The sequence below is a fragment of the Hylaeus anthracinus genome, unplaced genomic scaffold (assembly GCF_026225885.1).
Source record: "Hylaeus anthracinus isolate JK02 unplaced genomic scaffold, UHH_iyHylAnth1.0_haploid 5, whole genome shotgun sequence".
NCBI lineage: Eukaryota > Metazoa > Arthropoda > Insecta > Hymenoptera > Colletidae > Hylaeus > Hylaeus anthracinus.
Window position 1 is genome coordinate 12,536,007 of NW_026535322.1, and position 25,572 is coordinate 12,561,578.

The 25,572-nt window shown below is 42.5% G+C and overlaps 1 protein-coding gene across 2 annotated transcripts; it reads left to right on the top strand.

The window, feature by feature from the left end:
* Nucleotides 1-1,822: 1,822 nt before the first annotated feature.
* Nucleotides 1,823-22,214, top strand: LOC128895488 (paired box protein Pax-1-like). 2 transcript variants are annotated; one of them, XR_008461811.1, is made up of 4 exons: nt 1,823-2,610; nt 18,380-19,027; nt 20,017-20,899; nt 21,024-22,214. XR_008461811.1 is itself a non-coding variant. In XM_054158120.1 (3 exons), exons 1-3 carry the CDS (start codon nt 2,592-2,594, stop codon nt 20,520-20,522), a joined length of 1,173 nt encoding a protein of 390 aa, XP_054014095.1. In that variant the 5' UTR covers nt 1,823-2,591; the 3' UTR covers nt 20,523-22,214. The 2 variants fall into 2 exon arrangements, 1 of the variants encoding a protein (XP_054014095.1); XM_054158120.1 differs by having other exon boundaries at nt 20,017-22,214.
* Nucleotides 22,215-25,572: the final 3,358 nt, after the last annotated feature.

Genomic DNA, 25,572 nt, shown 5'->3' on the forward strand with positions numbered 1-25,572 from the left:
TACAGAAATCTATAATGCATAGTAAATTCGACCTAGATGAATAAGTTTTCATTAAAATACAAAAGTATTTCGTGAAAAGTACTCGCGTTGGCAACTTTTTGAACTTTGGTGTTCATTTACAGGCATTCAAAAGAGCAGATAATTCTAAAGGAATATGTCTTCATATTTAGAAAACACTCCTCTCTCTTTTAAGACTAAATAGAACTTTCTAGGGTTCGTAGTTTTCAAGTAGTACTACGTTTTCTCTCATAATCGACCGTATTCACAGAATCTCAAATTTCTCGAAAACTAAGGGTGATGGAGCAATTTCACTTTCAGATTTGTATTTAGGACGAGGAACCCTATAAGAATCACCTAGTGGATATCGCGGAATTGAAAAAAAGTTTAAATTTGTTAGACAGTGTAATGGCTTGGGTACCTCGGGTTCGCCAAACCCGTACTGTAGCTCCAAATAAAAACATAGCTACAGCTCCTGAGGGTTACCGAATCCTCTACTAAAGTTTCAGTACGCTGGCGTATTCTGGCGACTTGCGGTACAAGTCCACTAAAAATAAGACAAAAATAAATCTATGAACCACCAATAACAATCGGTATCAGTTTTGGTCGTTCCGTTAGAGAAAAGAGAAACATTGTTAGTTCGTGGTAACCCTCACCGGAATAATATATTCATACTTTTGATAATATTATCTTTTGACTTGAATAAATATCACTGATAAATCAATAAATATTCCGTGTTCAGAATTCATTATGTATTATACTCGTAAAAATGTACCCTGGTGCGGTCGCACGTAAATAGAGTAGAGCATAGTAGGACGCTGAAAGGGTCCTCGTGCATACAGCGAGGGAGGTAGAATAAGACAATAAACGTAAGGCACGAGCGCACAATGAAGAGGCGTAAACCACGCTGGCTCACGGTGCAGTGCTCGAGCCAATGGTCCGTGCGAATGTAGCTCCGCCTCTTAAGCGTGGCTAGTTTTCCCCCTTAGTATCCATCGTGATTGTTGGCTGCGCTTGGTCGAGCTTGCGCACCAGTGTGCGGCTCGTGCACACTTGCAGCAAAACTGCAGTTATGCACCGAGTGCAACGAGTGCGCAGGGATGTGTGCGACACGTGAATGTGAGCGGCACCGATTGGTCGCTCGACCACTTGCAGTCCTCACGAAACTATCTTTGTGCGTCCTTCTCCTACTTGCATTCAGTTGCACATCTTTCTTTGTTTCGTTGTTCGCTCTCCTTCGACCTCTTCCTCTCTCGATGGAGCCGCTCTTTCTCGCTATCTCTCTTTTTCCAAGGCGATACGCAGCTTCCTCTTGCTCGCTCTTGCTGCATGGGACGTGCACGATCGCGAACGTCAGAGCAGTACAGTGGGCGCGTCTTTCGCTCACGCGCTTACCAGGATCGGCTTAAGATTACGTACGACCAGTGCTTAATGCATCGGAATTCATGATAATTTCATCTTTGAACTTTTGTTTCGTAAGAAAAGTAAACTAGCTAACTCGAAGTAGTAGATACAAGCAGCAAGATTACTTCTCGAGTAATTGCATGTGATGAAAAGAATACACATTCAACGACAAGAAACAGATGAGACGAATTCCGTGCAGAAACTTGGACCAATGCCTAGTCTGCCTAATCTAAAAGCCGTCCCTGACGCTGACGCGAACAGCGAGATACGGTCTCGGTGCGCGCGCGAGCGTGTGCTCATACACGAGAGAAGGAACGACTACACAGCCAGCGGGCGGGGGCCGCGGTTCTAAGGCCACGGTAGTAGCCGGAGAGGAGATTTCTTATTTCTGCTCTGGTAAATCTGTCGCCCCAGTCAGTGAGGCAGCGAAGGGCGAGCCGCGCACCATTGACCGTGTCCGTGCTTCTTTTTTCGTCTTCTCTAGCCGCAACTCGGCGTTCTCCGTTCCTCGCAACCTTTCTTTCTCGCCCATACACACATACGGCGCATCGCATCTACCTTTCTCGCTCTTTCCTCCACAGTAGAGCGAACCGATGTGTACATGGACACACTGCACGCTGTTTGCACCGGTTATTTACCGACGCGCTACATTGTCGCGTTTTTCCCGCGTCGGGTGTCTCTCCTTGGCTTGCGTGAATGAACGTCGCGGATCGCTCGCTGTTACCATCTTCTTTGATCGTTCGGTGACGCGGTAGCCCCTCGAGTGTCCGCCAGTTTACGCCGTTCCGCTCCGATGCAGAAACGATTGACGTCCGTGGCACCAAGTTCTCGCGTGTTACGTCAGTGAAGTGCCTGTTGTTGTTCTCCTGAAACATTGCGACGTTGTCAAAGAACGCCGATACTTACGGGAAAGATGTAAAATCGAAGGGATGCTGGTGCACGAGGGAACACGGTCGCATCGCGGTCGAGAGAGTTCAAAGTGCGTGAAGATTTACCTGACGGTTGGATTGCGAGTTTACGAAAGTCCAGAAGATACTTAACCCGTGAATTAAGACGATTCCTCGGATCGAGAATTTAAACCGAACGCGCAAGTGTCGAAAGAGAGTGGAAGAAGCTGCGCAGGGTTCGCAGAATCACGGAGGAACCGCGTTGTATGTAGCCGACGCCGACGGCTGCGAGTGGTCTTCCCGATGGATCCCATAGTTCTAGGTGAGCGATCGTTCCTGCGATTTACAAGCGATCAAATACTGTTCCGTCGAACCGTGTAATGAAATCCGCTGACAGAGGTTGTCGGGACCGATTTCCCTTTGGACAGTCGACCAAGAGATCCACGGGTAGAGAGATCTGTTGGTAGAACGAAAAAAAATGTCAAGAACCAAAGTTTGCACGGTAGTTGTAGTTTATACCAGCTGGTTTATACCAGTTTGGTCCCAGCTTTCTTCAACATACTCTATACTGTAGGTTCTAAAAATTGTCTACCTGATTTGGATCGCTAGTTTCCGTACATTTCGCTTTTCATTCTGTAAGGAAATACGCTTTTAAAAGTCAGTATTTCATTACGGTAAAATTAAGGGAGTAAAGAATTAAAAAATGAATGATTAATGTCGCTACGTAATCGTTCATTTTCCAAGGCGATTGCGAAAAAATGATAAAGTGTCGATGCTCGTCGATCCTCGACACCTCGGTTTCGTTGCCACGTTCGAGTCGACTCTTCAGTCGCTCTTTTGTGTATACCTAAGGATAGTTAACAATGCTTTCCATCGACCAGAGAAACAGTGTCGTCTCTCAACAATTATTTTTCCCTTACAATTTGGTGGATGGAATCATTCGCTCACTCTGATGAAGTTCTAAAAGTGAATAAAATGTACTGTCTTCGTCTGGGGTTAATCGTGGTTGAGGGAGCATTAAAATTCTTGATCTTCGAAGCAATTAACTTTACAAACCTCAAGGTAGCAGATTGTCCTCCATGAAATACAAGAAATTGGAGTACTAACTTCGCTTGTTTTGAAGGGGATCGCCATACCAAAATCCAAACGCACACGGGCGCAACCGATTTGAAATTAGTGTTGCAAAGTATAGCGTTTGCGCTCTTTGTTTTACCTACTCCACTATCTTTGTTTTACCTAGATCCACGGTCGCATGCAACTAGTTTCAGAGTGGTTTGAAACTGATCAGTTGCGCCCATATGCGGTCGGCCTAATGGTTTGAAAAAACGTCTCTCGAGTAAGCCACGGAGCGTCATTGCATAGATGCTTGAATAAAGCGTATTTAACGCGACAATACGCCCTCGGTAATATTCTTTCCTACGTACGCTAAGCGCAAAAGAACAGATATCGTAACCGACATAGCACGTAACATATACAGAAATTTCACGAAACGATATTTGCGATCTATGTCGTACGTTACAATACGCCTATCGACCGACAATATCGTACGCCGGGCTTCGTGACGAAAGCATGCAAGCAACGAAAACACGACACTGACACTTCGTGGACAGATGTCCATTCCTTCGCGTTTGTCGTGCCAATGAAGCTACAATAAGCTTACAATAAGCGTAAAATATCTGATACGCGCCGATACAGCGACACCTCCGTGGACACCGAGCCTAAATTGATTTCTGTTTATTGCTTTGAAGAGCAAAAATTGTTCTTTTCCCTAAAAGAAATGTGTGATGCAAATCTAAATGGTCGATAACCGTACGATTTCGCTGGATGAGACTTCATTTGCGACGCAGTCGTTCCTCTTTTCCAAGGGCGTTCGTTCTAAACTTTCTTTCCTTTCCTTTTTCCGCGATAAAACACTGAAAATGCCGCGCGACGTCGCGCGCGAGTGTCGATCAACTTCGACCTAATTGAATTTATAATTAAATGAGACGTGGCGCTTGTATCTCGACGGCGCCGTCGGCCGCTTGCACTTATTAATTTCGCAGAAACGATAATAAAATAGGCTGGTTAGCAATTATCGGATTCGATACCGAACGGCACCTAAGCTGCAAACGAACGACGGATCGTTTCATTCAGAGAAAGTTTACCGTACTCGTTTCGTCGGCAACCTTTGCCCTTACCGAGCCGCGGATGCGGTCTTTCGGTCCTTATCGCTCTGCTTTTCATCCTTTTTTTTTCAAACCTACAACGAGACGGGGCTGCCAAACGCGACTCGTCGAAGTAGTGTTCGAATAATTACGTCAACGGTCTTTCCTTAGCTTCAGGAATAACGGATCTGACCGTTCTAACGAGACTGTTTCGTAGCTGACTTCCACTGAGCATGATTTACGTCGCTGGTTACCGGTGGACTACGTATTTATACTCGTCCTGAACGACTGGACACGCGGAAGCTTCCAAAAGTTAAGTGACGAGACACTTTGTTCATCGTTACTTGGAGTTCATCAAACATCTCCAATTTCATAGAAATTCTAGAAATCGTTTCCTGCACCACGATGGACTGTATCTTTCGTCTCCTCCCTATTGTACATCAACTTGTATTAAATAGATGTACAGGATAGCTATGCACGAGAACGACTGCTTTAATCAGGGAAAAAAAGTTCGAAACCTTCTGGTCGATGCGCAATCCTCGGTTGAGAAGAAGTTCAAGCCGAGGAGGACACTTCCAATCAGAAATATTGACAGGGGCCGGGTATCGTGACCTACATTTTGGTAGTGCGAGCATAAATCACCGTGATGTGCTACGGTTGTTGTGACGCGTGAAACAGCCGCCGATGACCCAGATCTAACGTTACCCTTTCGCGGCAAATGCCGATCATTTTTCCCTCTCGCGTGTTCAATGCGACTAGAGGCGAGCAAACTTTTATTCGAGCAGATGAGAAATGGGACCACTGTAGTGGGTGTTTGGTAACTAGTGGACCACCAGTCTTGGTACAAGCGAAAAGGGCGCGACTAAAGTTCATCGTTAACATTTGGTGCTACGTGGTTCGCAGGTAAACTGTGTTCACCGATTAAAGAAAACAGACGTTCGGAATGATCGATTAATTTTTCCGGAACGCGATCACCGAGCGGAACGATATATGGAAATAATGCTTGTGGTTTGAGACGTCCGCGTTATCGGGGCCCATGCTTTTTTTCTCCTTGTCCCCGATGACGTTGACAATCCCCCGAAATTATTGACTCCAATACACCAGTAACAGAGACGTACGGTTCCAGACCTTGATATAACGCGATACATTGGAAACGTATGTCGCGAGATAAAGTCGTCCGAGCGTGCTTGTTCCAAGCGGGTGGACGCGGGAGATATTGTCGACAATAAAAATTTGTCAAGACACTTCGGGACCGACTGATTAACCACAATGTTTCTGCGTTACTTTGCACGATTAAATATTTGCCTGAGATCCGATCATCGAGAATGGAAGAGAAGCGACGAAAAATGCTCGATATAATCGACGTATACACTATACATGAAGGAAACGTTGTTTGCGATTTGTTTCTAATTCTGTTTGCTTGTCATGATTTTAAACAATGATTCTTTCTTAATCCTTTGCAAATCAAATTTTCAGCAAATAGGACTTTTAGCGATAGTTCAAATAGGACAGCAAAGGGGTAACCTCTTCAGGGACGATTTTTTTATGCTATTATCAAATTTTTGTTCTTTTTATTATCGACAGATAAATATAGAAAACTAAACGCGGCCAAGGATATGAAGAGATTAAATAATCTTTGTATCAAATAGACATTTACTATGACTAATTCACTTTTATGCTTGTAACACAGTCCTTCGGTTCCCAGTTGCAGTCTTCTTCTTAAATTCTGAACGGTCTGTAGATCCACATCTTTTGGTCCTTCAGAAAAATGTTCGATAACCAACGTAAATGTTAAGGAAACATTGTTTGCAATGACGATCTAAGTCGAAAATCAGATTGCCTCCGGATAGAGGTTCCAGATGCCTCCTGTAATATTGACGCTGTCAGGAAATGTGCAGTTACAGATTCATTAGCGTTCAATTAGTACCGTTTGTTCCAGTTAAATAAAGAAGCCAGCTTTTAAAAGGTCTGGTTGACAAAGGACCCTGCGCAAATACTTGTACTAGCTCCTGGAGTTCTCTCGAGCTACCTAGGAACCGTTTTGGTCGGTCCTCGTGGTATCCTTCCCTACTTTTCTACCGCTCGTCTAGTCTTAAAAGTGCCCATGACAATTCGTTGTTGCTAATTTTGCTCTACCTTCAAAGTTAATCCTACCAAAGAGTTTTCCGTGTTTGCTGCAACTTTCACTTCCCTAAAAGCAACTTTGCCAACTACAAATTAACCAATTCTGGAAGGTTCTGTAAATACTCGACAAGCGTTCTTTCTCCAAACGTTGAAAATACATGGAACTATCTTCCTCGAAGACAAGAGAATCTTGACAAGAGAAACAGCTTCGAAACGATATTCGAGCGAAACAGAAAGTTATTCGTGAAAGTTATTCTGATTAAACTGTATTGAGACGAATGCGTGCAATACAAGCATGGATGACCGAGCAATTTTCTACAGGGCACTAAAATATGTATTTATCTGAACTTCGACCAAGCCCAGACGTAAATTCGAGTACTACAGAAGAGGGCACTCGTCGATTAGATGGCGAGCATAAATCATGCAGAAACATAGGAGACGGTATCTTTCTTTTTATCGTAATATTAAGCAACGGCTCGATGCGTCTTCGTCGGTTCGTTTAGAGTGTTATACAACATAGCATTACACGCTGGTGAAACCGATATCGGGATCTTCCGAATCGTTTAATTAAATATTATATAAGGATGTTATTAGTTGCTATTATTATCATCTCGCGATTAGAGTACCAGAAATATAATTCGTAATGTATCATAGTTTGGGATACAATCCGACATTGAAATAAATAAAATATCTAGCTGTGCAGAAGTAGATATCGAGCGTCAAATGTGACACAACGATATGCGAACGTCATTTAAAATCTATTAAAATTACTTAGGTTAGTTGAGGTTTGCGAATTGCTACGAAAGACGATTCAATATCGGGATGCTTCTACCGTTATACATATATTTCATTTATTTGTTGGTCGAACGAGCAAACATCGTTTCACTTTTACAATCGATGCAAAGTGTATTAACGCGTTCAGCTCGAATATTTATTTAGATTATTCGCCGTTCGGCCCGTGATGGTTCGGCTATGAAAACGCGACAAGGTGGAACGTATCGTATGGGCTATTTCGCCTACAGACAACGATCGTACGGTGAAACGATTCCGAGATGTATCGTTGACAAGTTATTACTTGCACGATTTGGACGTGCATACCTGTCCCGTGATTCAAAATCCTGGCTGTCGGCCATCGGGGGAATCTTCTAATAGCCTATTCCAAAAACTTCGCGCGACTGTTTAGCGTGCGTGTCGGCCAGCAATGTTAGCTTCGATCCGTGAGCTTTTTAAATCCGTTTTCATCTTTTGCATCGAACAAATCTTGGAGTTTCCAACGAAGATGGACGAAATGGTAGCTGGAGCTCGGGACGTGTATTCGAAAGGATCCGTTACTGAAAGAACTGGACTGTAATTATACACTGCAAGAATTGAGCTGTTATATTTGAAAATGGATCGTCCATTTTTTCATGTACCGATTTGCATTTGAATTAATTTAAAAATAATTGGCAAACGCTAATCGATTCGAGTGATGTTTTCAACACTATACACCTTTTGAATTTTATTATAAAATAGTAATTATTAAAATTATTTTAGAAATAAACGATTTTTTTTGTTCCAAATGGACTTATTTCATTTTCAAATATAGCAGCTCAATTAAGTATTTTTATGTTGTTGATAGTACCAGTTTCACTTGCTTGAATAATAGGAAATTTTCATGTGCAAGATATTACAAAATGCACACAGTATGCAATAACATAAAAAAAAAATAAAATATTAAAAGTAAAATTCATACTATAACATTCGCAGGGTAAGATAAATTTCTATTTCACCTTTTTCAACCCAACATTTTTCGGTTTGTATTTCGTTCGTTTCTCTTTTAGAAATCGATTGTATTAAACTAGGGCTGATTATTTATATATCAAAGGTTGTAGTTGATAAGAAGAGACTCGATAAGTCTTCCGCCAAAACCGGAGACACGTTCGAGGAATCGACAAAGAAAAAGAAGAGATGTACTTTTGCCGGTGCACGTTTTTTGTTCGTCGATCGGATATATTTCGGTCCCACTGTCATCGCGTATTCCAGATGCGGGAGCGGGTTCCCGCGTGACACGCGCGCGTACACGCACGTGGCGAGATAAATTTCGCACGGATGTATTTTAGGTGCACGAAGAAAGGTACGAAGGAAGAATTACTGGAAAACTTGGCGAAAGGTCGGAGAGAAAAATACAAATCGAACGCCTAGAAGGAAACCGAGATTGCTTCTTCCTTGCGAGTTATTTGCAATGGCACGAAACACCAAATTATCGAAACATCCTGCTCTACCTAAGATTAACGAGGCCGATTGTATAATTAATTAAAAGTAGAGATTTATTAAAAATTTGTTTGAATTTAATGGAAAAGAAACGACGTTACTTTTTAGTTTACGTAATACTAACATAGAAAATCCTTTTGTAAGCTGTTTTTAAATAGGCCAGTAAATAAAGTGTTACTATCGAAATGAGAAGTAGATGCAAAGTGAAGTTGCAATTCAGTTTCAAGCAGACGGGTCTACAAATTGACGAAGCTATGGCGAAACAATGTTCGACGAGGTCAAACGGCTATCGTGAAAAGTGCACCGCGATTAACGCATAATTAATTTCCTCTTGCGTCAAATTGCATAAACTATGCGGTTATAAATAGACGGTACAACAATCTAAGGAAAAGTTCGGGATCGATTTTTTTGGCCGATAAGCGGATAAGATACATTTTCAAAATGTCACGAATTTACGAGCTCGCGCGATAACGTTTGGTCTATTCCATCGAGCGCGATAACGTAATCGAGGAAGCTTCGACACTGTGATTTCAGACACCGATTTTAGACGCGGCGATGCAAAAATCGCCTTGATCTGCCAAGAATCCTTTTCCGGTGGGAGATAACGCCGTTTGGCTGGTGCCCAGGTTATGAGACTTCTGGAAATAATGACGAAGCCTGACAGGCCTATTTCGAACGGCCGCGGATACACGTGGTACGAATCTAGGTGCATTACGTGCATCACCCCGTCCTCAGACACTCTGACTCGATTCTGAGATTCATGACCCTTCGAAATAGTCGTATTTCCTCCTCAGTCAGTCTTCGAAACTTCAAAGCCCAAAATGCGTTTTGAATCCAGACTTCGGGACTATCTACTGTCGTACAGACTCTCAAGAGTGCTGTCTTACGAGGAGACATCCCATCTATGTGGTCGTGGATATACGTGACGATTTAGGCTTCATTCTATAGGTAACAAACATAACTAGACTGCGGATGTTTATCCGTTTATGACAAGTGGAAATATTGGAAAATGTAGAAAGATATGCGCAAATACAAAAATATGTAAAATATCAGTAACACATGTTACACTATTTAGACGATAAGACGTACTCTCATTTAAATCTCAGTTCTTTATCTAAATCTGGAAAGATATGAATTCGCATAAACGTCCGCAGTCTATTATAATCCTCGGATGGACTCGTGTCCGTCTTTTACCTTTTTACGTAGTGATTCTGAAATAAAAAAAATATGGGTTTATGATAAAAAGTAAGAGAAAATCACCTTGAAATAAGCTTGAAAACGCCCACGGATTAAAAAACTAGTAGTGCCATCTTATCCCCCACTCGAAACACCAAATGACAGTCAGTTAATTTTTTTAAATCACGTGCCTTTGAGATTTTTTACAATCTCAACTTAAACGTGATACCCTGTATAATGTCTCGGATAACCAATATCAAAATTGACCTGAAATATAAGAGTAAATTTCTTGCAAGTCGTTTGCAGAAGAAATAAATGAAGTCCTTGGAGGGTTAATTGTCAAAATTTATGAAGTTTCGTCATATCCTGAAAAGTGTACAAGTGACTTCCACTCTTCCGTCTGGTCTATAGGACTCCTAAAAGTAGATCAAATTTTCGAGTAAAAGTCCGTACATTCCAGAATTCTACTACTGCGTCAGATTTCGCACAGATCCTGGCTTTCTGCAGAGACCATCTTCCTTTTTATCAACTTATTCCTCTTATCGAATTTCCTCGAGTAAAACTTCCTTTAACGATACATTAATCCGAGGCGTTAGACGATTCCTCGGACGGTTTAAACTTGACGCCCGAGGATAAGAAGGTTTAATTTCTGACGCGCCGCTTCGACGAACCTAAGCACTGACATGTGCGCCCTGGCACCGCTGAAATTAAATTAAAGATCCGTTTCTATAAAAGCGAAGGAGACCGACAAAGGGGACGGTGGCTCGGGGGTCGATAATTAGCGAGTGAGAATGGTAGACAAACACTGGTCGCGTTCGGGGGCATCTACGTAAGTGAAACACATGTTTTCGAGGGTGACACTGACATCCATCACTCGTTTCGTGCACGCCCACATCTCGGACCATGCCTCGACGTTCGCTTCTCTACTTATACACCGCGGCCGGCTTTTTTGCTCGTCCTTTTGTCCGCGACAATTTGTTCCGCCCCCCCGGGGTATCGTTTTCGCAAATTTCCAGTTACGAAATTAGCCGATCCTTCTCCGTTGCAGCGCGCGACACTTCTTATTGGAGCTTCATTGCGTCTCCCCGGTATCTCTCGGAGCACGGGGACTCTGGTATTGAAGGCACAAATCGCTCGAAATAATTGGGCGGTCGTTTATTCGAATTACTTTATCGTTTTGCGCGGAATTACAAAGGTTGCCCGTGAGTGATGTTCACGATGTGTTTGAGAGAGAGAAAGAGAGAGATAGAGAGAGAGAGAGAAAGAGACTACTTTCATTCAGAAAATGCGGTCGCGATCAATTTAAAAGTGAATTTTTTGGCAAATGTAAGCAACAACTCGCAGAAATTGATGGTACTCTAAGCTCTCTGGTAGCGTTTATAGGAGACGTTGGCGCAACTATATTTCTTTCATCTCCGACACGTTCGCGACACTACGATCATTTTGGACAGTGTAATTCCATCAGCGTAACGCACCTCGCGCATCATTCTCGCCCAACTCCACTTCCCTAAAGAGCACAATTAGCTACAGAATCGAAGCGCTCGTTATAAAAGCTACGAAATATTAACGGTGGCAGATATTGTGACTGAACGTTATTAATCACCGTCGTAGTTATTGTCGCGCTATCAATCTCGATCGCAAGCTTGACTTCTACAGTGTCGCGTTATTCCTTCGTTGAGCCCAAAACAACATGAAATCTGAGTCTCCGTCTAAAGAAAACCAAACATAAAGTACGAAGCGTAAAATAAAATCTTTGCAAATGTACCTATGAAAAGTGAACATGAACAGAAATTTATTTTACTCTGTAAATATCTATATATATTTACAGAGACATTTATTTACAGAGTAAAATAAATTCCTGTTTAGGTTCAATTTCCGTAGGTACATTTATATATATATATACATTTATATATTTTATACATTTATATAAATGTATATATTTATATATATACAGGGTGTCCCAAAAACGTTGTAACACATTGAAAGAGGTGGTTCGGGAGGTGATTTGAAACAACTTTTTCCTTAGCGAAAATGTTGTCCGAGGCTTCGTTAAGGAGATATTAAGAGAAAACCCCGACCAATCAGAGCGCGCGTATACCGTTGGAGCGGCCGTGGTAGCGAAGGCTACGAGCTAAGCGGCCGCGTCCAATGTCTTCGATGCACGTCGAAACGCTTGTCGCGTACAAGCGCGGCCGCTCCAACGGTATCCGCGCGCTCTGATTGGTCAGTGTTTTCCGTTAATATCTCCTCAACGAGGCCTCGGATAACATTTTCGCTAAGGAAAAAGTTGTTTCAAATCACCTCCCGAACCACCTCTTTCAAGGTGTTACAACATTTTTCGAACACCCTGTATATATATACACATAAACATTTAATGCTTTTTACATTATTGCATACTGTATGCATTTTATAAATTCTTGCACATTCAAATTTCCTAGAAATGTGTAGGATGTATAGAATGTACATATATGTATATCTAATGATTAGACTGTGAATGTTTATGCAATAATAGTAAGGTATGGAGAAATATATAAGAATGCAACAAATGCAAAATTATATAAAATACCATCATTAATATTACTTTATTCTATAGGCAACAAACATTATAACTAGACTGTGGATGTTTATGCATTTATAACAAGTGGAAATATGGGAAAATGTATGAAAATATGCGCAAATACAAAAATATGTTAAAATATCAATAATCCAGTACACACTACACTGTTTAGAAAATAAGATGTACTTTCATTTAAACTTGTTTCTTTCAAATCTTTCTCTGTATCTGCAAAAACATGAATTTGCATAAACATCAGCAGTCAACTAACGATGATATTAACATGTAGAGAGAAACTTATTCTTTGACAGAGTACTGTTTACTCTTCGTCTCTTATTCGAATAAGATTCTGCCCATCTCGGACGAATTGCATAACGCATGGTTGCGGCTGATTCGCCTCGGAACGTTCGACAATAAGTCCACAGTTGTCTCGCAGAGAAAGTACAACCCCCTATCTATCTCCCTTCCGTTCTCTGGCTAGCACGAGCTTCCCGGCGGATCGTCGCGGATCGAGGAGGAATATAATCGTTGCAGGAAGATCGAGCGGTCGCATACATCTGCGGATCGTCGCGTGGAACCCGGCGATCCGGCCATTTCACGCACGCACACGCGTGAACGTTGCCGTGCACGCAATATTATTAGACTTTTTCTCGAGCGTGCGGTGATGAATGGTCGGGATCAAAGAGCCCCGACGCGTGTAGTAATTTTACACGCGTGTAATACACGTATTTAGAGCGAGATGAGTGCTGCACGCGTGTGTGCGCGTTCGCGTCTCCCCGCCACATGGTCCACACGAGGAGGATGATCCCTCGTTTGGGACGCCGGGACTTTCGCTCTTCTCCGGTGACTTGTGTTTTGGGTCCTCTGGTGATACTGTAATCAACACTCTTGCGGGTTTACTTAACCCATTGCACAAATCGATTAACTCCATAAAACAAAAAGTTGAGAAATACGACGAAACAATAATGTACAAATAATGATAATGCGATGCAATAATGTTTGTAATTGAATGGTGTTAATCTTTGCTATTCAGGAAAGTTATAAATATAAAAAAATTACGACTATACCAAATGTTTTGACACTTTTTAAGATTTTTCAAAAGGCGAAGTTAGTCGATTTGTGTAGTGAACGTCTCGTATATGTCTCACTAGGGTTGAAGAGGTTAAGAGGTTAATTGGCTCTATAGCGTTGCCTTAGGTATCGTTATCGTTACTGTTATTACTATCGTAAACACTTCCGTTATTTAGTTAACCAACTCTTCGCCCAGAAACGTAATCCGATTGTTTTTCGTCTACCCATAATATTTTCTACTCTCTAGCGTGGGAGAGTTGGGGACCCATTCGATATTACTAATTTATTACTGACCCGTATAGGATTTCTAGTAGCGGAGACTTTAGAGATCTGGAGATTAATGCTTCGAGGGTCAAGGAAACATTGGTTTCCGAGTAGTTGAAAAGGGGGCCCATAAAAAAAAACAAAATAAAGCCTTCGTGCTTTTCACAAACGTCGATACTACACGATACAAATTTGTATTTCTATATCTCGGCGTGGTTCTTTAACCTTTCGATATACAGTCAGTCCCAAAAATATTCGTACCCTCTGTGTCTATCGAAGATATTTGTTTAACTCTTAAATGCCCTAAGTTTCAAATATGATAAAGAAATAATCGTCAGCTGTCAAAATTGTTCAAATAATAAATACATTGATATTTTTTAATATTTAATTTGGAAAATCAGGCTTCTGAGGGTTGAATTAAATGGTAAGTTTGATGTTTCCAAGTGTATGTTTGTATAAATATGTTCGTCTATATAAAGATATATAAATGTATAATGAAAAGTTCATTTGGTAATATCAAAACTATTATTTAATTTAGTCAAACTTCTTCAACAGACATAGACGCTACGAATATTTATGAAATAGACTGTATATTATTGTCCTGCGTTTATTTAACATTCGTGCTCCAAAATGTCCGTGCGTGAAGAGTCAAGAATCGCTCCTCGGAGAAGAATATTGCTCCACGGTTCACGCGGGCGCTGACAGAAACAGCCGAGGCCCTGAAAAGCCACGAAATTCATCATAACTGTAAATCTATCAAAGCAGCGGTTTATCCGCTCATTAATTACTCACCTATAAACGAGCCGACATAAACCACGAAGCCCTGTCTCCTTGTTTAACGAGCGCGCGCTACTCCCTCGCGATCGACTGTTCGCCGCAAAAAGACGGGGCTTTTAACGTAACGCGGATCATTAAGTCCAAATCGTTGGAGTTTAACGGGCCACGTCGGGGTCGTTCCACGAATCGTCGATCTGCTAAAAAACTCCTCCTCCGGTCGGGGTAATTCCCGGAAAACTCGTGATGCCTTTCCGTCAATTAAAAAGTTTGACGTTGTCAGAAAAGTTTCGTCGGATCGATCTACCTTCATCGACTGCAGTATTCAGATTCGAGTACCTGGAAAGAAGCAATCACTCAGTCGATGGCAATACGATGCTCTAGGTTTTGGTGTATTTTATCATCAGGATGAAACAAGTTTACCTTTGGAACGAGTCTCGTATGTGTTCTTCGGACGCTGAAGAATAGTTATGCATTTATATGTGTTAGGTCGTCCTAAAAGTTCATGCCACTTATACTTCTGCTACTCAAATTAATATGTGAAAGTGATCTCTCTCTCTTTTTACAATATTTTCTCACCTTTCTGACAGTCATTATACCGTAACTATAAAATTTCTGTAGTCTCTTTTTTATTAAATATTGCCACATTCCATTCATGTAGCATTCCATCACTCGAGTATCACGCGGACTCCGCACCAATATGTACTCTTGAAAATTTCTGCTGTGATTATGACACTGCTGTAGATGATTGGAAACTACATAATCTATTATATAAAAATGAAGTCCTGACTGATTAAAATCAACGTCCAGGCTAAACCCTTGAACCTAGAAAGCTGAAATTTTGCACAGAGTTGAATTTTTCATGACGTATACAAGGAATAAGAAAGGATATTTCGAAATTCAACCCCTAAGGGGGTAAAAAGGGGTTGCAACGTTTGTATTCCACGCGAGTGAAATCGCGGGCCACAGCTTTCGGAAATATCGATTTAAACATCTGAGTTATGGAAAACAAAAGATAGTCACCTACTGATTCACGAAAGAACACGCGGTCGAATGCAAACAACATAAAATATATAGTATTCCAGAAGTGTGAAGCACCGGGATGCAGCTAGCCAAACATATTCTGTGGTATTTGTCTCCGAAACTTCATTGAAGTTCGAGTATTTCGTTCGAATTCATTTTCTTTGACACTTAACTTTCAAAATGAATTTCTATGGTTCTTCGATGAAAAGTACTGGCACCTGTACACAGGTGACGTCGCGAACAACATCCTTGGCTCAACGTTGAAATTCGTAACGCATCAGGTACACAATGCATTCGTTGACGGTTGAAAGGGAAGAGCAAAGGGTCGCGCCTTCGCCAAAAAGTTCGCCATCGCAAGGGAAATCGAGGGGTTCGCGGGGAGGTTGAAGAGAAAAAAAATGGTGGTCGATGGGCGCTCTCGCAAAAACGCGTCTCTACGGTTGGCGGCGTCGGCGTCGGCGACGGTGCTCCACTTCCAGGAATCACGAGGGCCATCGTAGGGCCCTCCTTTCCGACCGCGGTTTTCTTATTTGCTCCTGTTCGTCTCCGTAGTACCTCCGGCCAGCTTGCTCGGTGCACGGAAAGAGAAACGAAGGGAGAAAGAGGAGAGAGCCACATAAATTTCACCACCGGCGGCGTCGGCGTCCCTTCCGCGGACAGGAAAGAGCGTCCTCCGCGTTCCGTCTGGGACGACTTCGCGCTTCCTCTCGTCGCCAAACATGGGAATTCTTGTCCAGATAAACAACTCGAATAATACACCGAAGATAAGTAACTTTTCAGCAATCGTGAATCAATTAAAATCAAATAATCAATCAATAAATCACAATAGCGTGACAATAAATTACATGCTTTTTATGCTACGTTATTTAATACAACATGATTCCTCTTAGTACATTCTGGAATAAAATGGCTTCGAGTGCAGAGGGTTAATCCTTAACACGTTAACTGCCGTGGGGGTCACCGGTGACCACGAAAAATACATTAAATACCATTGCATAACCCACCTTACCTGCCGTGGATAAAACTTTAACATAATATACATATCGCATAATGAAAAATTCATGTTGGCGCTATGGGCAAACCACGTAAAATGCGCGCGGCAGTTAACGTGTCAACTACTTACACTACGTTCCTTTACATCAGTAATGGGCGAAACCCTAGGCTTCGAATAAATCTGAAGTTTGCCGATATGTTTGTCTCGTTTCCTCTTTTGAACATTTCCCAAAGAAGGAAACGAGAGAAACACGTCGGCAAACTTCAGATTTATTCAAAGTCTAGGGTTTTGCCCATCACTGCTTTACATGTCTGCTGGGGCCTACTGGCCCCATTTTAATTAAGGTACCTCGAGACGGCTCAGCCCGTACTGTAGCTACATTTACAATGAAACACAGCTACAGCCCCTGAGGACGAAATCAATACGAAATCCACGCAACGAAAACGGTATGCGGTCCGTGTAATTTGTTTCGCACGTAATGGAGATGGATGTAAGAGTTTCCCCTGTTGTCGTGTATCAGGGAAAGTCGGAGTGTAGCTCGAGTCTTGGGTTAAAGATAGCTCTTCTTATTATGCTCGCAACGGGTTGTTTGTCTTTGGTTACCGACTGACGGAATTTGGGTGGGTTTTCGGAATGCAGTTAGAAGCAATTGCTAGGGCATCGTTTCGCTAATTAAGGGCTGTTACACAAGGCGGATTGGATTAACAGGAACGACACGGAGCCCGTATACATCTGCATCTCATTAAAACGAACTCTCTACACCAGGTGTATGTCTCGATGCGGTGTATATTATCGTCGCGTTATTTCGACGACTCGATCTTATTGTTAGATGGCGCAGCTCCATTGCATTCCGACTGGCCGTTGTAAAGCAACGGCTGGCGACGATTTTGTTAATCAAAATCGTATCGCTACCCTCGGCAGAAACGGCACGGCGGCGCGCTACGCGAACTCGGAAACCGAGGGTGTCGCGTAACCGAAACGCCGGGAGAAAATAAAATTGGGATTTAGTGAGAGTTTAATGGGCCGAAAGCCCTCGTCGTAATCGACTACGACACGTCGACTATAAAAAGCTTCAAAGGGTCCAAAAGGTCTGCCCAATCGAGCGATGCCACTCGTTTTTCTTGTTCGATGCGGTCCAAAACTGCTGGTCCTTCGACGAACCTCGGATCAGAGGAGAGTGAATTCGTATCTAGTTGAGAAAAATAACAGAATAATAAATGATTCATTAACACGTTCCACGTGCCACGTGTACCACCGGTGGTACATATTTATTTAATTCGCTGAAAACATATATTTTACGATAAATTTAATTTTGTAAAATATATTTCCATCCAAAGAATGCAGCACAAGCGGTACACGATATGATAACTGCTCTAAATTAGCTAACTACTTATGGATTGATAATGTAACGAAATATCGTCTGATAATATATCAATCTTTCGTCAAAATATCAAATGGCCTCATCGATAAGTCGCGGAAAAACGGTTTGCTACGGAACGTGTTAATAATTACTGGCGCTACTTTCCACCAAAAATCGTAAGGAGTTTATTACTATGTTACGCAAGTAAACTTATCGGCTTTCCCAGTCTCATTATCATTCCTTTTCGCAGCTACCGCTACCTGGGGCCTCGGTATTTTAAAAACGCCAATATTTCTGGCCTCTGGTTCAGCGAACGCACACGGATCTAATCCTCCCTTTCCCTCTTTTCGCGAGCAGAGAACAATGTGGCCGAGCTGGGCGCGGACCAACAACAGCAGCAGCAGCAACAGCAACAGCAACAGCAACATCACCAGCACCAGCAGCAACAGTACGGCGAGGTGAATCAACTGGGTGGTGTGTTTGTGAACGGACGACCCCTGCCGAACGCGGTCAGGTTGCGAATAGTGGAGCTTGCACAGCTGGGCATCAGGCCGTGCGACATCTCGCGGCAGCTGCGGGTCAGCCATGGTTGTGTCAGCAAGATCTTGGCCCGTTACCACGAGACTGGCAGCATACTGCCTGGCGCGATCGGCGGCAGCAAGCCCCGGGTGACAACGCCTAAGGTGGTCCAGTACATCAAGCAGTTGAAGCTCAAGGATCCAGGGATCTTCGCTTGGGAGATCAGGGATCGTCTGCTGGCCGACGGCGTTTGCGACAAGTACAACGTGCCATCGGTGAGCAGCATCTCCAGGATACTGAGGAACAAGGTTGGCACCGCTACCGCGTTGCATCATCATCATCCAGCGCATCATCACCATCATCACCTGTACGCGGCAGCGGCCGCCGCGGGAGCTGCGCTCTGTCCCGTCCCTTATCCGCCGACGCCTTATCACGCGACGCCGCCACCCGCTGTAACGCATCACCATCATCATCATCATCATCCAGGTTGGTAGCTGAAATTCCTCTCTGTCTCTACTTCTTCGCATCGATACCGACCGAGAACATTTTCAAACTTACGCTTTGCTATCGACTTGCCAAGTAACTTTTCCAAACTGTACGCACAGTCACAGACGTCTACGCGAACCTACCCACTGTGACAGCGTTTCCTAGTCTTTTTACTCGTAAGACGCATATAAGATCGAGGGTTCATTCCACGCCAAATCTATCGCTTTCTGTACTCGTTACTTCGAGCCATTTAACCTTTGTGTTTACAAAGACCGTAGGATACATTAACCCTATGCACTCCTAAGGCCACCTGTCACCCACAATTTGTCATTGAGTTTTAACCAGTCGGCTGTGGCGTCCTGATTTTAGAGCGCGCACCTATGTGTATCGTGAGTATCAAGGTACGACAGGTATAGTCGTCACACACAGTAATATTGCATCGCAAAGACAGCTATACATTAGATTGTTCCAAACATTCATGCCTCTTATACTTCTGCTACTCAAATTAATACGCGAAACATACTCTTATACAATAATAACAAATGATAACTAAATTTTACGCGTGAGTACAACTTCACATAAATAATCAAACAAAGGACAATATTTCCACCAAACTATTAATTGTGTATGATTGTTTGATCAATAAAAATGTAAAATTCTAAAAAAAATCATACAATTTGACAAACTGCAAAGAGTTTTTCGTGACCATTCCATAGCTTAGAAATCTAAGAAAAATGGTCTCGGAGTTGACTATCTGTATAGAACCAAATTGCTTGGAATGCAAAGGGTTAATTTCATCGATATTCGTAACCTCGAGTACAGGAAGCGATCGATTTGGCGTGGATTGACCCAGGCTCTATTCAGTTCTAGCAGCGAGCTCGCGGGATATCAGGCAACAGTCGCGTCTCTTTCTTCCATCCTGATACGAGCGCTGATTATCGAATTCGCAACAACCCGTTCCTACCAATTCGGTACCGGTGCGTTTCCAGTTGAACCGACGCCCCCGTGCAAGCTGTCGCCATCGTCGCCGACCGCGATCCACATCGGTCACCAGACGACGACTGCCAGTGGTCTCCAGTGGCCTAGCCCTCATACGGTCCACGACATCCTCGCCAGTGGTTGCAATCTTACCGTCAACTCTCCAGCGTCCTCGCCGATGACGTCTCCGACCTCGCCGTTATGCATCGCTGTAAACAACAACCATCATCATCATCACGGCCATCATCATCATCATCATCATCACCAGTCCAACGAAAACACTGTCAACAACAATAACAACAACAATGACAACGAGGAAACCAGCGTCAGCGGTTACCATCATCCGCATCACCATCATCATCAGCAGTATTACGCGTCGGCACTCTACCATCATCATCGTCATCACCACGGGGACAACGCGACGCCGGTGGTGACCGCTTCGCCTGTCCTCGCCGTCCAGACAATCATGATGCAGTCCTCCGCGGCGAACAGCCAACCAGCCAGTCCGTGTAATTGACAAGGAGACGGGTCCAAGTGTAACTCTCGCTTTTCGAGGGACTTTAGTTTGGTGCTAGTGTCTGGAATGCCGAAGCTATCGATATATGAGCCGTTCATTGCACAAATTGATTAACTCCAGAAACAAAAGGTTGAGAAATGCGACGAAATAATGTACATTGTTTCTTAAAATTCCCTTTATAATATAAATTCGAATAAATATTGGAGAATGGATAAATACAGATGTAGCTTTCATCTAACGGTATATAAAATTAATAAGAAAGAATAGCCAAGAAATAATCGTCATTAATGTTACAATTTTTATGTGACTGGGTGGAGCTACATGATTTGTGCAGTGAACGGCTCATACGGTCTCGTGTTACTCGTATTACCTAACAGGTTAGTATAATATCAGAAAGAAATAATGAGATTAAGATACGAAAGTCTTGAAACTTTCAAATAATTATTAAAGTTTTAACCGTACTGTTGCAAAATCGTACAACAACAGCTTCGTCGTTTCTAGTACTATCGCTACGCAAAAGAGTGAGTTGCACTTGGGGATGATTTCCTGTGAGACTGGACGCGTTTCATCGTCGAAGCGATCTGAAAGAAATGCGTAACTGTGAGCTGAATACGTTCAAATGGAGCAGGCCTGACAAGTGTAGTGAGAAGATGTGGTTTATCGTAAACAATACTTTTAAAAGTGTATCTTCATAGTATCCGTAGATGTTTTCGCGCGAAAGAGATTCTTGTGCCTTACTACAATAAGAGAAAACGAATGATATCGTTTCAAGTGATCACGAGACTCGGAGAACATTCGTGAAACCTCGTTGTCGGTAACTCGAACGATGAAAACTACGAGAAGGACATATCGTCACCAGTATTATATATTTTTATCGCCGTGTGCCATCAATTGAATGCCAAAAGTGCCTTTTTTCCGAGTGCCATAAAGAAACGTAATTCTATGTAAGTATTTACCGTGTACCCGACGAACTGGAGGAAAACAACGGAGCGAGAAGATTGTTGCAACTTTTGTAAAGATTTACACACTTTTCAGAGTTTATCCCATTCGTCCGTTTTTGTATGTTCGTTCGATCCTTGGGTAGATTTAACGACGCGGTCGTTAAGGGAGCGTTGTCCGTTCTCGAGATAGACTGTGACCAACGCGATAACTCGTCGAATCCGTACGTTGAACTGAAAGGATTATATCGCTGTTATTTAACTGATAAACGAGTACAATCGTTTCACGGTTGCGTAACCATACGTCTTCTGCTATGTTTTTTTTTTTTGTATGGAATGTAACTTTTCTCATTGGGAAATATATAATTTCCTCGAAGTTAAAGACGACGTACCTTTCGACCGATTCCTTCGATCCTTCGATGCCGAATGCAGCCATCGGACAGCTACAGGTAAGATTTCTTCAATTACTGTTACGGTTTGCGATAGCGTTGGAATGGTTAAAGGGTGAGGGCCACTCCAGGCCAATTTTAAGAGAATAGGACCTGATTTGTAGGAGTTATCGTTTCGCCCGATTTGAAGAACGTAGTCCGCTGTGTCATTGCCGCGTGGTTGGTGCGCGTTGCGAGATACCTTGGGAGAACATTCGAAAACGACCTCTTTGAGATTTCCCCGGGCTATGAAATATTGCTTTTCTTATTCTTAAAGATTTAAGGCAACATATTAACAAACAAAAATTGATTTTCTGAAATTTCTGAAGTGGCCTTACCTCTTAAATGAATTACGCCAATCCATAGATTCGCTATGGATTCTCTTTATTTTAGACCGACTCGTGGAATCGAGGAAGGCTCAAGCCCGAGAGCAGGTGAAATTAAATCTTAGACAGGAAAAATGGCACATTATCGTAATATTTCGCATTTCACGACTTACAACGCTATCTTACACTAAAACGAATCGATGAACAAAACAAACTCGTTTCTTCTTTACAATCTAAATGTCAATAAACGAAACCGCGTTAGCGCGTTACAGTTACCGTTGAGTTTCGGCAGTTCGTAAATGTTTAGCAGGAGACGAGCACAGATTGGTGTTGGACGTTGAAAGAATTAGCTGGTAACGATGCATCTCGGATGGACTCTCTCCTCGTTGCGCCACGGCACCACTATAATTAACCGAAATTTTTCCGTAGCCGACATTAATCTGCTTCCTAGCTCGCGGCTCGGTTGGCACGCTGAAGAGTTCGAGAATACAACAGCGCTTTAGATTCCCTGCGATTCCGGACCTTCTTGGCACGGTGCGCCCAGACCTTTGAATGATACGGTTCTTTCGCCTGGATGGCCCAAATGACCGAAACCACGATCGAAAGTGCCATTGTTCGGTCCATTAGCGACAAGTGAAATTCGTTGGAATTTAAATTAAACCGAAATTGAAACTGACTGCATAAACTGTGATACCATTTCGCTGTTATTTCGGTCATCTTCGCCACGGAACGGTTAGATATTGATAGCTAAAAACAAAACAGAAATGGAATTAGAATTACGATTATTAAAATCGAGACGATCTCTTATAAGGGCCGGAGAACCCAACAGTCTGCGCCAATTCAGCAGAAGGCAATCTTCCGCGACGATCTGCTTAATGGCCACGACTTCCGTGGCTCGAGAGGAAAGTTCGTTTCAGAGACAGCGAGAGAAAAACGGGATTTAGTTGTCCATGCTCGCGCAATCGAGTTTCCAATCGATCGAAGCACAATGCGCGTATTCATTTTAGTCGGCTCTTGAAAAACGGCCAATGTAATAGTTGAGAGTCTCGCGAATGGACGCGAGGAGCCTGTACGTTACATCCCAATTTCATTGCAGTTGAGGAGAACTAACGAGAACCTGAAATGAAAAGAATGCTGCGTATGCTGTACACTGTATACATAACGTATAATATCGCAATGCTTTCCTAGCTATCTGCATGAACCTACTCCAATTGCTGATACACTAGTTCGATGACCATCTTTCGACAATCGGGACATCTCAAAGCAGTTTTAGTTTTAGCGTTAATAAACTGGTTCAATGACCACCTTTCGACAATTCGAGCAATATCTGTTGTCGGATTGGTTTGTTGACTTCCACCAAGCAGCGAGCTTATTCAGTGATAATGAAATCCGCGCATATCGGAGAGAGTTGCACCAGTCGTGAAATGTATTCGCTGGCAACGATAAATAATTGTAACACAGCGTTTTGTCTCTCGCGGACGCAACGCTGTGCGTCTTGTAACATACGTGCGTAACGGCCGATAGCGACTGGCGTGATTGATGCTTCCATTCCGAATAATCGGAACCATTTCTCTGTAACCGTTGATAATGCGCGCGCAATGTTTAATGAGCTGCGATATCGTTCTTAATGCGTACAAGCTTACTACTAAATCAATCGTTCCTCGCTTGTTTTTCACAGAAACGGATCCTCCCTGTGGAACAACGCAGTTAACCCTCGACTAGTGCAGTGAAAATTAATTGCCGACTAATCTACGTTGAATCGAGTTACAGATACTTAGAGATAGATCATAAAATGGGTAGATTACTTTAGCTTCGATGGAAATACAAACTGTAATATAAAATTGTTTCAACCCCATTGGTCGAGGGTATGTAAATCCACGGTTTACATTTCATACACTCTACAGCCTCAAATATACGAGCTATACTTTGGCTACACGCGTCTGTAACGTCAACAATACCGAGACATTCAAGTGTTTGTTACTCGGTAAAAGAACAGATAAATAGCGGCATACATATATAACAGATCGCGTGGAGTCGCCCCTTGGGTGCCCGTGCGCCCGCACACACTGGGATATAAAAGCAAACGGAGCGGCGCCGTCCAATCAGCGTCGATCGAGCGTGAAATCCCTCCTCTTCGACGAAATTAGACACCCACTCGGCGTTCCCGACTTCATGGGCCTCGGCCAAAATAACCAATGATAGTTTTTCCAATGGGAGCCGATTCAAAAAGCCATTGAAACATTTCTCTTATGGCTCTCCTGCGAATTTAAATAATAAGCCTCCAAAGTATTCAAGTTTTCAAGTCTCGGTGGATTTTTTGAAGATTTTCAACATATTGGTCATGGCGTCACACAAGAAGGGGGTGACAGGACTTTTCATTAAGGATCTAAAACATTAATAAATGAAAATTTACATGTGTCATTGCTATAACGCGCAGGTGCGATTACGAACTCCAGTTCTATATCTGATATCTACGAACGTCAAACGTTACTGAATGAATCGGTTCCAATAGGCAACACCATCAGTAACGTTCATTTGTAATTTGAATACAGTTATGTAATAAATGAATAAAGAAACAATCCACACATTTTTGTTCTTAGTAATAGAGAAGAGTGGAACAAAGACGTCGAGCGGTATTTTGTATATGTATTATATTCTTTAACCTGTATGTTTATCTAAAGTGCAGCTCGCTGTAACGTTACGCTTTATCAAAGTGGCCCGTGAAACTATTTGAGGCCTGCCAGGCCTGATCTAGAACAAAGAATTCCAAAGATTAAGCATAAATACAAATAAATCTGCCAATTAGGGGACATCCTCTATAATCTACCCCAATTTAACAAAATTCATTTTCAACAGAGAAACGAATGTAATACAAACAGAAAAAAAGTCAAATGATTTTTTTATGGAACCAAGTGCCAGTGATACTCTACCAGATGCAAGAAGTTTCAATCCGATTGGTCAATCGATCTCGGAGTAAGAAGCAGTACAAAATTTTTCGGTTTTTTGAAAAAAAAAAAAAACGGGTAAAAAATGAGATATCGCAAAATGTCTCGATAATGAGACCACCCCGAAGACATGCTCTACAAGATGCAACAGGTTTCGTCCCGATTGGTCAAGGCATCTCGGCGTAATCGGTGAACGTACCTTAAAAATAAAAAATATACATGTCGAATTGAGTAACCTCTTCCTTTTCAAAGTCGGTTAAAAATGTCTCGATCGAAAGGGTTGATGAAGCTGCCTTAGTAATAGCACGCCAAGGGCCATTTTCTCTCCTCGATTCCTCAAAGACGAATCAAAGACAAATTTTAGCAAGACATCGTACTATGTCATAACGAACGGATATCGGAGTGACGAAACG